The sequence below is a fragment of the Lemur catta genome, chromosome 3 (genome assembly GCF_020740605.2).
Source record: "Lemur catta isolate mLemCat1 chromosome 3, mLemCat1.pri, whole genome shotgun sequence".
Lineage (NCBI taxonomy): Eukaryota > Metazoa > Chordata > Mammalia > Primates > Lemuridae > Lemur > Lemur catta.
This window is the reverse complement of record NC_059130.1, coordinates 18,348,390-18,364,643: the sequence shown is the minus strand read 5'-3', so window position 1 is coordinate 18,364,643 and position 16,254 is coordinate 18,348,390. Positions and strand designations below refer to the sequence as shown.

The window sequence follows — 16,254 nt, the reverse complement described above, 5'->3', positions numbered from 1 at the left end:
CATGCCTGAAATCCCAGGACTTTGGGAGACTGAGGCAGGAGAATTGCTTGAGGCCAGCAGTTTGAGACCAGCCTGGGCAATATAGTGAGACCCACGTCTCTACAAAAAATAAAATTAGCCAGATGTGGTGATACATGCCTGTAGTCCTAGCTACTTGGGAGGCTGAGGTGGGAGGATCACTTGAGCCCAGGAGTTTGAGGCTGCAGTGAGCTATGATTGCACCACTGCTCTCCAGCCTCGGTGACAGAGTGAGACCCTGTCTCTAAAAAAAAAAAGTAAGTTGAGAGGGAAAGTGATTTGATGGAGAAATATAATGAATTGTATTACTTAATTTATTCATAGTCCACAAAGTTCCAAAAAGGACCTGATAAAATGACTTTTAGACAAATGGAATTTATGTACTGATGGAGTGCCAAATGATGGTCTCCCATAGGTAGGCCGAAAATTTAGAAGGTGAAATATCAAGGCTGCAGACCTAAGGCTGGGAATTATCATCTTAGCCAGCTCTATCTCTGTGCCAATTAGCTCTTAAAGGAAGGGAATGTTGAAGTTACCTGTGGTCCATGCTCAGAAAAAGGAAGAAAAGGTAAGAAAAAAACAAATGCTTGGTCATAAAGGCAAGAAAGGAATCAGTAGAGCATTAAGTTGTGGGGAACAAGAGAAGTGAGAAGGCAGTCAGCACAAATGCAGCATAGAGTTTAAAGAGGAATAAAAATAGAAGAGCAGATTAAATTTAGCTGGTTCTCACCAGTGGCTCTGAAAGAGCAATTACAGTGAAATCACAGATGTGCAAGCCAGGCTACAAGATATACTAAGAGCATGTGTGGGAAGAAAGGTAAGGATATTAGCCATTAACTTTTTGCAGGTCATGGAAAAAGAAGGCTAAGAATGAGCATTCCTGGATTTATTCTCAGTCCTTTAATCTATGGTTTCTTAGGCATGACTTCTATAACCAGGGCCAGTGTTTCCAGATACACAAAACTTAGGGGATTTTTTCTTTTCTTTCTCTTTTTTCTTTCATTTTGCAGCAGATGTGACACTCAACTCTCTGGTGTCCGAAGCATTTGTCAGGTTTTTTGTAGAGCTCGTGGGACATTATTCTTTAAATATGACTGTCACTGAGCGTGGGGAGCGTGTATTCCAAAGAGAGCCATTCCGTAAGTCCCATACCTCCCGAAGTGTACGCCATTTCCTAAATCTCTTCATGGAGACTCAGATGTTTGCAGGATTCATCCAGGACCGAGAGCTTCGGAAAAGTGGGGTTAAAGGTCAGTTTCCATCATAAAGTTCTCCCTCTCTATTTAGTGAGTACTTGAAAAGTTTGAATATAATATAAACAAAAAATAGTCCAAAGCTAAGGGGCTCAAAATCCAAGCTGTATGTTATCAGAATTATTTATTTTGTAATATTGTTTTATCCATGGAATAAGTTAGTAATGACCACAGAGTTTTATTTAGTTAATTTCCAGTCTTAAGTATTGGACAGTTTCACCAACATGAGTTTCCTCATAGGTTTGTTTGAGGTCCGGGCCCTCCAGTATTTGGAAACAATTCCTGAGTCTGAGCCCAGTGGGGTGAATAGAATTTTGCGGAGTCTTGGTAAGTTGCTCTGTTTTCCTTTTAGATAAATGTGGCTGAGAAAGGTTTGCAGTAGTGGGCCTCATCACAAAGGCTTTATAATCAGATCAGCAATAGAACATCACATCAAGTAGACTGACCAGAAACCATGACCCTAGTTCCAAAGTGTTTTAAAGAAAGGTTTTTGGTTTTTTTTGTTTTGTTTTTTTGAGACTGAGTCTTGCTCTGTCATCCCAAGTAGACTACAGTGGTGTCATTTTAGCTCACTGCGACCTCAAACTCCTGGGCTCAAGCGGTCTCCTGCCTCAGGCTCCTGGGTAGCTGGGACTACAGGCTCACACCATGATGCCTGGCTAATATTCCTATTTTTAGTAGAAACAGGGTCTTGCTCTTGCTCAGGCTGATCTTGAACTCTTGAGCTCAAGCGATCCTCCCACCTTGGCCTCCCAGAGTGCTAGAATTACAGGTGTGAGTCACTGTGCCCAGCCAGAAAAGTCTTTTTCTCAAAGGTGGGGATTCTCCATCAGAGTAATCTATGGGGCTGTTTCCCTCAGATGAAGCTCCCTGAACTGTCCTTCATGATATGTTTGCATATCATGATTATCAGTATTTTCTAGGTCAGGTCACATTCCTTGGACACATTCCTTATAAATTCCTATAAAAACTGTTGTCCTTTTTCCCAGAAAAATGTAGTTACAGCATACAAATAAATTTTGCATATAATTTTAGGGTGTTCATGAACCCCATGAAACCTATCCTTAGAACTCCAGATTAAAAACACCTGGTTTAGAGGGAGTCTGAGGCAAAAGAGGATTTCCTACAAGTCTCTAATTTTGCACTTCATACAGAAACACAGTTGTTTATGATTTTTCAATTGTAGTTAATTATCCAATATGATATAAGAGAACAGTGGTGTGGCTAGCCTAAAACAATGAAGAACCTATATTCTATGGTATTTATATTGGTCTTTGAAATATATGCCCCCTAATTAGGCCCTGTCCTTCACTAGCTGAGAGACCATGGACAAATTATACCTTAGGCTGTTATTTCATCTTTATAACACAGGATTAGATCAGTGGTTCTCAGCTCTGACTACATATTGTAATCTCTGGGGGAGCTTAAAAAAATTTTTTCCCTAGGCTTCAGGAAATCACTGAGGAGCAAGCCAGGTGATTTTAACCTACATTCAGTATTGAAACCCACTAGATTACATGATGTCTCAGTTCTTTTCTACCTCTACAATTAGACACTTGGGGCAGGGTGGGGTGGGGGAGGTGATTAAACACATCAACTGATAGCTTGAGATGTCAGCCTAACTTTTGGGCTGTTCTGAATAACTAGGTTGTTGATCGCTTGACTCAAATCTACAGTAAATAAAAATGAATTGAGAGTTCACTCTACCTTTTTCTCCCTTTAGGAAGTAAAATGAAATTTCTACAGAAGAAATGAAATCTTTGATTGACTGTCCTCATCCTAATTAGAAAAGAAAGTGCCAAAGAAAATATTTTTCTGAGGGTCATGATACCCTGAAGTATTCTACAAAATTCTTGAAATTTTAAAAGGTTGAAGATCGAGTCAGGCTGTTGGAGGAGGATTACTCCTGTTGCTGCTGTAGTAATCACTGGAGAATTGTTGGGAGTAGTCTGGAACCAACGCTCTCTTTACTTTGCCTCCAGTTTTTTTATAGTGGTCTTTTCTGTTTGATTCTTTAGCTCATTCTTTGTGTTTTGTGCTTAGTCTGTGACGGCAGTTGTCTTTTACAAGAGAAATGTTTGTTGGTGTTAACATTTAAGAAACAGCTCAAAGAGGAGATAATGAGAGAAATGCTGAGTTTAAGTACTGGAGAGGCACTATATACAAGTGGAGAACACTAGCCTTACACACATAATTCTCATCACTGAAATACAATGGCAGCTTTAAACCCATGGGCTGCTTGACCTGGGCTAAGGAATATACTCATCAATATATCTCCATTTTTTTTGTCTAATATTCTATCTAGGGGAATCTCACTTGTGGAAGTCCTACTTGTTAACACTGTTATTGAGTACCTTATAAAAGTAGACATCTTGCAGCTTCTCCTCCACATTGTGTGGCACTCAGGTAGCTTGTCCCTCACATGTCAACATTAAACTTTGTGGAATTATAGCTGATAGGATAATGTCCTTTCAAGGGCATGGGAACTACCTTTTTTTTTTTTTTTTTTAGTGTCCACCATGTGCCATACACTCTGGTACATGTATGTGTATCATCTTATTCAATCCTTAAATCAACTTTACGAGGCAGATATTTGCATCTCCATTTTACTAATGAAGAAACTGGAATTCAAAGAGGCTAAATAACTTGCCCTTAGTTGTACAACAGAGATAGAACTGAAGCCAGGACTTTTCTTTTATGAACACAGATAAAGTTCGTTAGTCCTACAGATGGAAATTTGATCTCTGTAGAATTATAGCTATTTAAAATTTTTTCTATTAAGTGTACCAGAGCCCTTTTCAGCTCTGAGGATAAGGGACTTTAAACTATAGGTGCCTAGATAAGACTTTTTATTCCCCTAGAATTGTTCAACTTTTTGCTCCAAATAAATTGAACTCAGAACCTGAACATTTCCTGAGCATACACAGCGTAAGAACCCAGATCCTTAATATCTAAAGTAGTAGTAGTGATTGGAAAGAGGAATTTGTCAGTGATGGTGTAATTTTCATTGATAAATGTTGTAGTAAATATCAGTTTGTTTTCTTCACCTTCTGCTGGTGGTTTTAACTGGCATAGAAAATATTTATTCAAACTTACAAAACATTGTAAATTGTATTGTGATACAATTTATTGACGTACAGTATTGCATTACAACCCATTAAGGTATGCATGAATCTGAAGCAGACACCATTTAACACTGGTGCTGTGTAATATAATTCCTACAGATGTGGGTCCAGGTAATAGAACCAAGCCTATGTCTTTTTTTAAATGTTGATTAAGCAGCTTACCCCAGTGAGACTCCTATCAGACATTTCCCCATTTGGTCTTGTCTTACCCTGCAACCCTGAGGGAACAATTAATAATTAGGTGTTTATTAAATGGGGGTAGGAGGGTTTACTGTGGTGGATCCTGGCTATCCCTACGTGAGCAGACCTTTGCTTTAGGGATGGGAGTCTTACTTTACCTACTATCTGAAGCTGCATCCTTTTCTTGGGTCTATTGTGTTTTGTTTTTGTAAAGTATTATTAATTCTGGACATGTTTGTAAAAGAATTGCTCAAGATTTGTATAAAATGTTGTTTACAGAGCTTTTAATGAATAAACACATAAAAATCCCACAAATCTTTTGGAGAATCCTTAAAATGTAAAGATCTTTTACCTCACTTAAATCTAGCCAGCACATTTACCTAATGTTAAGTTGGTCTTTGCCTGCTTAGTCAAACAGAGGTTGTTTTGTCCAGGAGCCACGTAGCAGAGGTGCCCTGGCAGCAGTTTGAGTGGTTGGGAGGTAATGAGGAGCTCTATTCCCCTAAGTCCTAAAGGCAAAATGACTGAATTTTATACATGCCGTGAAGGCAAAATAACAGGATTTTTAAATGTTGGGGGTGGTGGACAGTTACCAACCTCGCCCTGGAGGGAGGTTAAGGTTACTTTTGGGGGGGGGTGGAGGGGATGGGTGTATACCTACATAATGAGTGCGATGCGCAGTCTGGGGAATGGACACGTTTGAAGCTCTGACTCGGGGACATGGGCAATACACATAACCTAAACTTTTGTGCCTCCATAATAAGCTGAAATTTAAAAAAAGGTTACTTTTGTTACGCAGGCCCTAAAGATTCACAATTTTACTTGGAGACTGGCGCCCACTCTTAGAGTCTGTGAAAAAACTGCACTGATCCAATCCAAAGATTTTTCAGGGCGCCGAGAGCGAAGGACAGTGAGGCTACGGCAAGGAGAACCGCCTGGCACAAAGGCAGCGAAGTGTAAGAAGAGAAAGTGGAAGTGGAATAAACCGGGAAACCAGTTTCTCTTTCTCCGCCAAGTCCTGCAGCCAGCTCCCTGCAGAAGTTCCAAAGAGTTTCCCTTCCAGATACCAACGTTCTGGAGGAAACGAAAAGTTCCAAATCCACCAAATCGCCACCACTCGCAGGCAAAAAGAACGGGCAAACCGAAGACAGGAAGTTGAGGTCTTCGGCAGACGCGGGAAATACAAGCTGTGACGTCACGGCGCGGCCGCCCAAAGCAAAATAGCGCCGCAATTTCTAGCTGCCGGGCACGTAGGCCTTCAGAATTAGCAACTGGGCATGCGCCTAAGTCAGCGCGCAGGCGACGCGGATTACGACAGTGTTGAACGCGGGCGTAGTTAAATAGGACTGAGCCTGCGCAAACGGAGGGCGCTGGCGAACCTGAGCTCCTGCGATGGCGGGCACGGGCTTGGTGGCTGGAGAAGTTGTGGTGGATGCGCTGCCGTATTTTGACCAAGGTTATGAAGCGCCGGGTGTGAGGGAAGCGGTGAGTGCGGGGTGTCCCTGTGGGTGACTCTGCGCTCGCTGGCCTAGTACTGAACGAAGCACTTGACAGTGCGCCGCCCTACCCTGTCCCTGCTTCTCGTTCTTAGGCCGCCGCGCTGGTGGAGGAGGAAACCCGCAGGTACCGACCGACTAAAAACTACCTGAGCTACCTGACAGCTCCGGATTATTCTGCTTTTGAAGTAAGTGTGATGTCTTGAGCCCGGGTATGAACTAGGATTCCCGTGAACTTTTGTTTTGGATTGAGAGCTTTAGTTACGTGAAAGTGAATTTTAAATTCCAGCTTTGACCGGTGTTTGTTTAAATGTCACTTACCTGTGACAGATAAGATAGGTAAGCTTTCTCTGGGGTTCTTATTCTGAAACCCGTAAAAGGACCTTCCGAGAACTCTATCTTAATGCAAAAATTTATGTGTATACTTTCTTGAGATAGGGTCCATGCGTAAATTCTCACAGGATTTCTCTACTCTCTAAGGTCTACCTTACAGTAAGTGATGTAGGGTTTTATGATATGCATAAGCCCAATTACCTCAGGTCTTTTAGAACCACTGGAGAGCAGCCCTTGTATCAAAGCCTGGGTATTTTCCAAATGCGTGTAAAGACTGAATGGACAAACCATATCTAAGTGTATACTATTTTAAATGTTTAACCTAGAACTGCACCCAAGATACTAGTTAGGTCTAATTAGCTCAATGAAATTTAAAATGTCATTCCTAAATTATTGGATTCAGGCTCGATGTTGTGGCTCACACCTGTAATCCTAGCACTTTGGGAGGCCAAGGTGCTAGGATCACTTGAGGTCAGGAGTTCAAGACCAGCCTGTGCAATGTAGGGAGACCACCCTCTATACAAAGAATTAAAAAATTAACCAGGCCTGTAGTCCCAGCTACTTTGAGGTGAGGGTGCTGAGGCAGGAGGATCACTTGAGCCCAGCCTGGGCAATACAGCAAGATCCTGTTTCCTGAAAATATGTGTATTATTTGGCTAGGCGTGGTGTCTCACACCTGTAATCCTACCACTCTGGGAGGCCAAGGCAGAAGGATTGTGGTGGCACTCACCTGTAGCCCCAGCTTCTCAGGAGGCTGAGGCGGGAAAGATCACTTGAGCCCAGAAGTTTGAGGTTGCAGTGAGCTATGATGACACTACTACACTCTAGCCTGAGCAGCAGAGCAAGACCCTGTCTCGAGATAAATAAGTAAATTATTGGATTCAGGCATTTCAGGATGTACATATTTGGGGTTTCCCCCCATTTTATGTAATCATTTATTTATGAAAGGATTATGTTATTAAAAGACAGTGTTTATAATGAAGTAACCTGAAAAAATGTTGGCTAAGTTTTAAGTAGAAGAAAGTTGTTTTCTTATACTTTTTCTAAATGTTGTTACTTAATTGTAGATGTTAACCACGTTAAGAACTAAGTACAGGCAGGCATGGTGGCTCATCCCTGTAATCTCAGCACTTTAGGAGGCCAAGGTGGAGGATCGCTTGAGGCCAGGAGTTCGAGACCAGTCTGAGCAACATATGGAGAGTCCTGTGTCCACAAAAAAGTTTAAAAATTAGTCAAGCATAGTGGTGCACGCCTATAGTCCCAGCTACTTGGGAGGCTGAGGTAGAAGGATCCCCAGAGCCTAGGAGTTTGAGGCTACGGTGAGCTATTTTCATGCCACTGCATTCCAGCAAGTAGCAGAGCAAGACCACATCTCTAATTAATTAATTAAACTATATAGCTATATGTTTATTGTCCCCATTTTTTTGGATGGGAAACTTGTGGCTTAGAAAGGTAATTGACCAAGAGCTTAACCACTCTTCACGTTGCCTTTGAAACTATTCCATTAATTCATTTAACAACTATTTATGAAGGTCTTTTCTATGCTGGATATTAGAGATAGGCAAGGTCCATACTTTCATGTTCATTCTAGAGTGTTGAGACAGACAAATCAGAAAATATCAGATTATTGTTAAATGCTATAGAGAGAAAGTAGTGATGTGATGGAGTGACCAGGGACTACTATGGATGGTCGAGGAAGACCTATCTAAGCTGAGATAATGCTGCTTCATGAGCAGGGAAATTTTTTTGTCTTCTTCATTGCCTAGAACAGTGCTTGGCACACAATAGGCACCTGAATATTTAATGAACACTTACTATGTGCCCAACATACCTGAAGTTTTTTCCTGGCTTAGCTCCATGAACACTGGCTTGACCTATGTTACATACTCAAGACTACGTATACTGCTTTGCTTCTCTTTTTTTTTTTTTTTTTTTTTAAGATAAGGCCTTGCTTTGATGCCTAGGCTGGAGTGCAGTGGCATGATCATAGCTCACTGCAACCTCAAACTCCTGGGCTTAAGCAATCTCCCCACCTCAGCCTCCTGAGTAGCTGGGACTGTAGGTACACACCACCATGCCCAGCTAGGTTTTTTGGGTTTTTTGGTCTGTTTTTTATATGGATGAGGTCTTGATATTGCCCAGGCTTATACTTCATTTTTGTAGTTTCTCTTACCTAATTCTTAGTTATTACTCCTTGTCTGTCTCTATGCAGAACCTTCTAGCTAGAATGCCCTGGTTTTCTGTAGGAAACTAGATAACCACGTTTTCTTAGAGTTGTGTGTAATTCAGCAATAGCTCCCAAAAAAAGGCTATCTCCAATAAGAAATGCTTAATGCAAAACTTTTAAATGTAAATGGGGCTTCTGGAAGACTTTTTTTTTTTTTTTTGGCAAACTCTTTAATCTAATTGTTAGGATAGTTAAAGCCCTCAGAAAATCGAAATTACATGGGATAACTGAAGTATTACTATAAATGAATATTTTATTCAAGCAGTTCTTTATATTAATACTTAGGATAGGAAATATGCAGAACAGAAATGGGATAAGATATTGACCAAAACATTGAACATAAAGAGGCACAGCTTGAAAACAGTAAAATTGCTAGAGCAGATAGCAGAACTGGTTACTTTTGCCCCTTCCCCTCTTCTCCATTCCTTGCAAAGAGCAAAGTGTGAAAACAGCCACCAAGACCAAAAAGAAAGTGTAAATTTAGGCTCATAGCCCTAAAGCAGATTATTTTGTTAAAGTCCTCTTCTTCCCTCATAACCATTGAGTGCTTAGATCCATGGTTCCCAACACTGACTTCACTTTATAATCAACTGGTGAGTTAAAAACAAAAATTATAATCATATCCAGGATCCACCTCAGGACCAGTTAAATAGGAATGTTGGATAGGAGTGAGATGTTGCTGGGATTAGAATTGTTTTCAAAGCTCTCTGTCTTAGTTTGGGTTTTTTTGTTGTTGTTGTTGTTGTTGTTGCTATAACTGAATACCTGAGTCTGGGTAATTTATAAAGAAAAGAAATTTATTTATTAAACAGTTCTGGAGGCTGGGCAGTGCAAGGTCATGGGGCCACATCTTATGAGGGCCTTCTTGCTGGGGAGGACTCTCTGTAGAGTCCTAAGTCAGCACAAGGCATCACATGGAGAGGTGGGAGCACACGAGAGAGAGCCAAACTGGGTTTTATAACAGACCCTTTCGCATGATAACCTATTAATCCATTCGTGATGGTTCTGCCTCATTGCCTCTTAAAGGCCCACCTCTTGATACTGTTATGTTGGGGAGTAAGTTTCAACGTGAGTTTCAGAGGGCACAAATACTCAAGCCATAGCACTCACCAACTGATTCTTTCGTGCTGCTGGGATTGAAAACCACTGATTTAAGATTAATCCTTTTCTCTGTGGGCTTTATATATACTGCCTTTTCTGCCTGAGTATGGAATATGGAATTAAAATGGAGGGCAGTGGCGGGGAGGGGAGTTCTTCTCCAGATCCCAGCGAGCATTTAACACAGAAAAGAATTAAGGGAAGGGAAATGATCCATTATAATGGGCACTACAAAGAATAAATAACCTACGTAGGTTAAATCCATCATTCAGTGATTGTTAATTTCAGTTTGTCAATATGATCTTGGAAATAATTCTTCCTTTTATTTATGCATCAGACGGACATAATGAGAAATGAATTTGAAAGACTGGCTGCTCGACAACCAATTGAATTGCTCAGTATGAAACGGTAAGAGTATTAAAATTGAAATTAAAAAAATCTAATTTGTAGGCTGGGCGTGGTGGCTCACACCTGTAATCCTAGCACTCTGGGAGGCCGAGGCAGGTGGATCACTCGAGGTCAGGAGTTCGAGACCAGCCTGAGCAAGAGCGAGACTCCATCTCTACTAAAAATAGAAGTAAATTATCTGGCCAACTAAAAATATATATAGAAAAAAATTAGCCGAGCATGGTCGTGCATGCCTGTAGTCCCAGCTACTCAGGAGGCTGAGGCAGTAGGATTGCTTGAGCCCAGGAGTTTGAGGTTGCTGTGAGCTAGGCTGATGCCACGGCACTCTAGCCTAGGCAAGAGAGTGAGACTCTGTCTCAAAAAAAAAAAAAAAATCTAGTTTGTAGTAACTCAATGAGCAGAAATTTATGAAGAATGTTTTTGCTGGCTATGTTGGCAGTACTGAAAGACTGGGTAGCATGAGAGAGAGAATGGAGTGTGGGGTCTAAATGCGAAGAAATATTATATCCCTTCCCATTTTTTTCTCTACAGGGGGCATAACTGCATTAGTGGATGGGTGGGTGCGGTTGTTTTACAAAAATGGTAGCCAAATTTTTTATATCCTACTTCTTTCCTTTAATATATGTTAATATTATTAGATACTCTTTACATCATGTAAAGATGATAATCTTAACATCATGTAATAGCTAATATAACTATCCTTTATGTGAATGTAATATAGCTTATTTAACCAGTTCACACTGAAGTGAACAATTCTTTGATTGTATGTATAATACTGCTAAATCTTGTTTGTAAATTGATTCTTACGATATATAGGTTTTTTATTATTGCAAGGTTTGTATCACATCTTCCGTCTTCTGTGGTTTTTACAATGTGCATAGACCTATGGGGCATTCTGCTGGGAGGAGGTATAAAGACTTGGCAGTATATGTTGTTTTATTTATTTTGTTGTTTAATTTCAGATATGAGCTTCCAGCCCCTTCCTCAGGTCAGAAAAATGACATTACTGCGTGGCAAGAATGTGTAAACAATTCTATGGCCCAGTTAGAGCATCAAGCAGTTCGAATTGAGAATCTGGAACTAATGTCACAGCATGGATGTAATGCCTGGAAAGTATATAATGAGTAAGAAGCTTTTTTTCTTTTGGTAAAACCCATCCCATTCAAAGTTTTAGTATTTTTTAAAAATTCGGGAGGTAGGGTAGGGGAAGTGGGATAAAAATAATATAACTAGACTTTGATTTGGGATCATGTCCTAGAACTACAACTCATATGAAAAGGCCACTACTTTGAGACCCACCTCAAAGGTCAGAACACTAAGAGGACCTAAACCTAACTGCCACATTTTTTATGTAATACTTAACATTCAGAAGTGTAAAGCAGCTTGCTTGAAACTACCTCACTAACCAATGCCAGACTTGGAACTTGAACTCCATCCTCTGGTTATTTCTGTTTGAGAGCTGAAGCAAGAGTAGGCAGATTCATAAATAAATACAGAATCCATGAATAGTGAGACTCAAAACTGTAAATAAAAAATTAACACTGGATTTTGCTGCCAAAATAAGCCACTGATACGCTGTTTCTGTTTCATGTAACTAGCTTTAGTATTTATTGTCTATCCAGAGTTCATTTTCCTTGTTTGTAAAATTCAGTGCTTAGATTATCTCTAGCCCCTTTGAGCCCTAAAGTTTCCTGAGTGTCTATTAACAATTTAAATGGAAAAGGCCATTGAACCTCATGACTGTATGGAAAACTTTTGTTAATTATGTTTTTCTGAAACATAACTGTATAAAGCAAAACCACAAAATGATAAATACGTTTTCTGAGATCTTCAGAATTATGTTTTAAATTTCTGTAGCCACATGACAATCCAGTAGGCAAAATCCAGAATTTTGGAAACCGTACAAAATAGGCAACTCACTTGCTTTTGTGAATTTATTGCAAGGAGTAAAAAAGAAGAATGGGATTAGGGTGATTAAGAAATTTAAGAGATCGATCAACAATGTATTTCACAAGGTGGAAAAAAATGTCTTCCTTGTCCTCCAGAAGCTTTATCTAGTTGAGAAGACAAGAAGTTCTATGCCAGGTAACCAGTAGTCCATTTTTGTAGTATGGGGGCAAGTACTACATTAGTACTGACTCCCTCTTCTGAGTGACTATTCTCATTACTATGCACATCTCTTGTTTTCCGTTTACTGAGATAGTACTCAGTAGTGTTGATCATTCCCCTGAGCATATCTTGTCTCTTCCAAATCCAATGAGTACTTCTGCAGAGGAGGTATGCTGTATTTTTTATCAAAGTAAATTTAAGAGGGAGGATGGGAGAAGGGAGAGGACAACAAATAAACATTCAGGGAGCAGTAATTTAAAGGAAAGCTTGTCAATGGTCAGAGGTCAGGAACAGAGCACTAAAAGTAATAGTCCTCAGCACGGAGTGATTGTTGAAGCCAAGGACACTAGGATGAGCTGAGGGAAAGCTTAGAAAGGCACAGCTGTTTGAAGACTGAATTGTGAGAGAATAGCAAATAGTGCAAAGAAACCAGTCAGTAGAGATAGGAAAGTAACTCAGGTGAGCAGCAGACAATTTGAGTCACAAAAGCCAGGAAACATAAGATCTAGAGCAAGAACACAGTAGGGCCAAGTGTGGTTGAAATAGATTCTAAAGATAATTCATCCAGTGCCTTAAGAGGAAATTGATAGGATGTGGAATTATATCTCAATAAAACTGATTTAAATTTTAAAGAGAGAGATAGAAATCTACTGTTGAATTACTTCTCTAATGATAATAAACACATAGTGCTATGTGTTATTGAACTTTTTCCCTGTGCTAGTTAGAGCTGACTCCAGCCTTCTACAATGGTTTTCTTTTCTTCTCCTCTCTCTAGTTAGCAGTAGACAGGAGGAGATAATGACAAGATAAATGTAGATACAGAAATAAAGAAATAAAAAGGGGTTGAGAAATACAAAAAAAGTGAGTGTACTCAGATATATTCCATCTTCTCTATGAAAAGAAGTCGTGACTATTTAAGAAGTGACATAAGTGCTCAAAATCAAAGTATCAGTAAACAGCTTGACTCTAGAGTTTAAAAGACCTGAAATAGAGCCTAGCTCAGACGCTTGACCTCTGTTAGCTTGAACAAGTTATGTCATCTTTGTTAGTTTCCCCACATGTGAAATTGGGATAATAAATTATACGTATCTCAAAGAATTCCTGTGAGAATTGAATTAGCTAGTATATATGAAGTGCCTAACATAGTAGTTGGCACATATAGCTCAATATTTACTATTTTAGCAGAAAAACTTGACTTTGTATGAACTAGATAATTCACTTTTACTTGATACTCTTAGATTTGAATGTATGTTAATGTAATTTTTCTCTTTTCCTTTAGAAATCTAGTCCATATGATTGAACATGCACAGAAAGAGCTTCAGAAGTTAAGGTAAATTGAAATTGTTTTTTGTATTATTTTAGAATTAAATTTTTATATTGTGGTTTTTGTTTTGAGAAAGGATCTTACTCTGGTGCCTAGGTTAGAGAACAGTGGCACCATCATAGCTCACTGCAACCTCAAACTTCTGGGTTAAAGTATCTGCCTGCCTTAGCCTCCCATATAGCTGAGACTACTGGCACATGCCACTGCGCCCAGATTTTTTTTTTTTTTTTTTTTTGTAGAGACAGGCTGATCTTGAACTCCCGGCCTCAAGTAGTCCTTCCAAAGTGCTGGGATTAGAGGCATGAGCCACTGCACCCAGCCAAAGTTTAAGTAAACCCTTAATAAATAGAAAGTGGGAGGAAAAATTTGAAAGTAAACAATTGATCTACTCTCTCTGTCCACTGTCTGGCACTGGATTTGCTCTACCTGAGTGGAGGAGAAATAGGGGGTTGAGATCAAAAAAACATCTCTGTCAGGCCCTTTGTACTTGTTAAGTCTACAGACATAACAAAGGCATTCTTAGAAGGAGAAAAAGTTGAAGCATAACACATATAATCTGATTTTATAAACTGATTTCTACACATACATATAGGAAAGAATCTGGAATGACACCCAGCAGAAACACGACAGCAGTTAGCAGGAAGGACACATGCATGGGAGGAGGGACTTGATTTGTAATCTGTATTTGTGTGATTTTTTGATTTTTCATAATGAGCATGTTTTATGAAATCTGTGATTAAAACATAATTAAATAAAATGTATTTGAGTAATAATTTTTTACAGAAAACATATTCAAGATTTAAACTGGCAGCGAAAGAACATGCAACTCACAGCTGGATCAAAATTGAGGGAAATGGAGTCAAAGTGAGTATTGATAATTCCATCAGCTTTCAAATTGCTATTCAAACACTGTTTGAATGGGATGCCGCAGGTGTCAAAGAAATGCTGCTTTCTGAATCTACCCTTCACTGTCTCTGCCCCTTTCTAGGTGTAGGCTTGGAAAGCAACGAGAGAGTTACAAACAAGAATTGAACCAATGCTAGGTGATCATGGTCTCAGAGTGCCATTTTTAGTCCTATATTTCTGGCTCTGAAAATTTTGTAGGAAGGGAGATTCCATACTACTTCTTTTTTTTTTTCCTTTTTTCTTTTTTTTCCTTTCTTGACTACAAAGACCCAGAAGAGAGCCATACTTTGCTTGATAATTTGTCCCTCAGTTTTTCCCTTTTGTTTATACTTTTTAAAAATATTCTTCTTCATATATACACATATATATACATTTATACAAATCCCTAAATACACCCATGAATTTTGTGTCAGTTCTCTTTTCTTTTGCTTTGGTCTTCCCTACTCTTCCTCCCTTCATCACCCACATCATTCTTGTTCCACCCTCCCCTACGTAAACCCTGTGTTATAATCTATTATGCATCCCTTCACATTTTTCTTCAAGTTACTATACTCTTATGAATACAGATGTGTATTTCCTTTTATTTGTCATAGAGTTTTTTAGGGGAAAGGGAAGCCTCTTTGTGGATTGTGTTTGTCAGTTCTAGACTTTTCTCCACTATTTTTCTATGACTATTGGCCTCTGCCCCATTTTCCCTTTTCTGTTAATTCAATTAAATATTATCTTCCATCTCTTTCCTGTCTCTTCTATCTCACTAATTCTCTCTCTCGATATTCCTGATTTGCTCTCTAATAAATTAAACTTTTTATTTTGAGATTATTGTGGATTCAAATGCAGTTGTAAGAAATAATACAGAGATCGCCTGTGTACCCTTTACCTACTTTCCCACAATTGTGCCTCCGTTTTTAATATGGAAAGTTGAAAGTGAAGATTAGTGTTATAGCCCTGGTGAACAGTATATGTACATGTAAAATAAAATCTTTTAAGATAAATTGCACATTGAGTAATTTTTCCTCTTTTTTTTCTTTTGTAGTTGGGTATCCCTGGTCAGTAAGAATTATGAGATTGAACGGACTATTGTGCAACTAGAAAATGAAATCTATCAAATCAAGCAGCAACATGGAGAGGCAAACAAAGAAAACATCCGTCAAGATTTCTGAAAAGACAAATTAATTTTGAGGGTAGAAAGGAAGAAAAGTTGGGCTTTCACAGAAGGCATCTGAACTTTCTCTGAACTATGAAGGACGATGACAGCATTTCACAGAGACAGCTGATGGTTAAATGTTTAGAAATTATAGAATATGTGAACTGTTGTGTTAATTCTATTTGCATATATTAGGAAAAATAAAAATTTCTAAGTTGGTGGTATTTTTATAGCCATAAAGAAAACTTTAGGCTTTTAAGATAAATATAACTTCAGAATAAAATTATGTCATAGAATTAATTTTTGAGCCACTTGGACCATATTTCTATCCAAGGACTTTATTTAAAGCTTTCACACTGAGCATGGTGGCTCACACCTGTAATCCCAGCACTTTGGGAGGCTGAGACAGGAGGATTACTTGAGGCTGGAGTTCGAGACCAGCCTGGACAACAAAGCCAGACCCCATCTCTACCAAAGACAGAAAAAATAGCCAGTTGTGGTGGCACATGCCTGTAGTCCCAGTTACTCAGGAGGCTGAGGCAGGAGGATCACTTGAGGCCAGGAGTTTGAGGCTGCAGTAAGCTCTGATCATGCCACTGCACTCTACCCAGGGCAATAGAGTGAGACTCTGTC

General features: G+C 39.3%; 2 protein-coding genes across 3 annotated transcripts in view; both read left to right on the top strand.

Annotated features, from left to right (window-relative positions):
- Positions 1 to 4,891, top strand: part of DENND2C (DENN domain containing 2C) — a 68,280-nt gene extending 63,389 nt beyond the window's left edge. Inside the window, exons 17-19 of one of the 2 annotated variants that reach the window (XM_045546877.1) lie at positions 1,032 to 1,268; positions 1,512 to 1,598; positions 2,995 to 4,891. In XM_045546877.1, the coding sequence (XP_045402833.1) occupies positions 1,032 to 1,268; positions 1,512 to 1,598; positions 2,995 to 3,026 (356 nt within the window). In that variant the 3' untranslated portion in view covers positions 3,027 to 4,891. Of the gene's footprint in view, positions 1 to 1,028; positions 1,269 to 1,511; positions 1,599 to 2,994 lie in introns of both variants that reach the window. The other variant, XM_045546876.1, reaches the window with a different exon arrangement.
- Positions 4,892 to 5,913: 1,022 nt separating this feature from the next.
- Positions 5,914 to 15,845, top strand: BCAS2 (BCAS2 pre-mRNA processing factor). The gene is made up of 7 exons (XM_045546875.1): positions 5,914 to 6,061; positions 6,168 to 6,260; positions 10,068 to 10,138; positions 11,101 to 11,262; positions 13,527 to 13,577; positions 14,355 to 14,435; positions 15,511 to 15,845. The coding sequence occupies exons 1-7, from the start codon at positions 5,969 to 5,971 to the stop codon at positions 15,635 to 15,637; spliced, it is 678 nt and encodes a 225-aa protein (XP_045402831.1). The 5' UTR covers positions 5,914 to 5,968; the 3' UTR covers positions 15,638 to 15,845.
- The last annotated feature ends 409 nt before the right edge of the window (positions 15,846 to 16,254 follow it).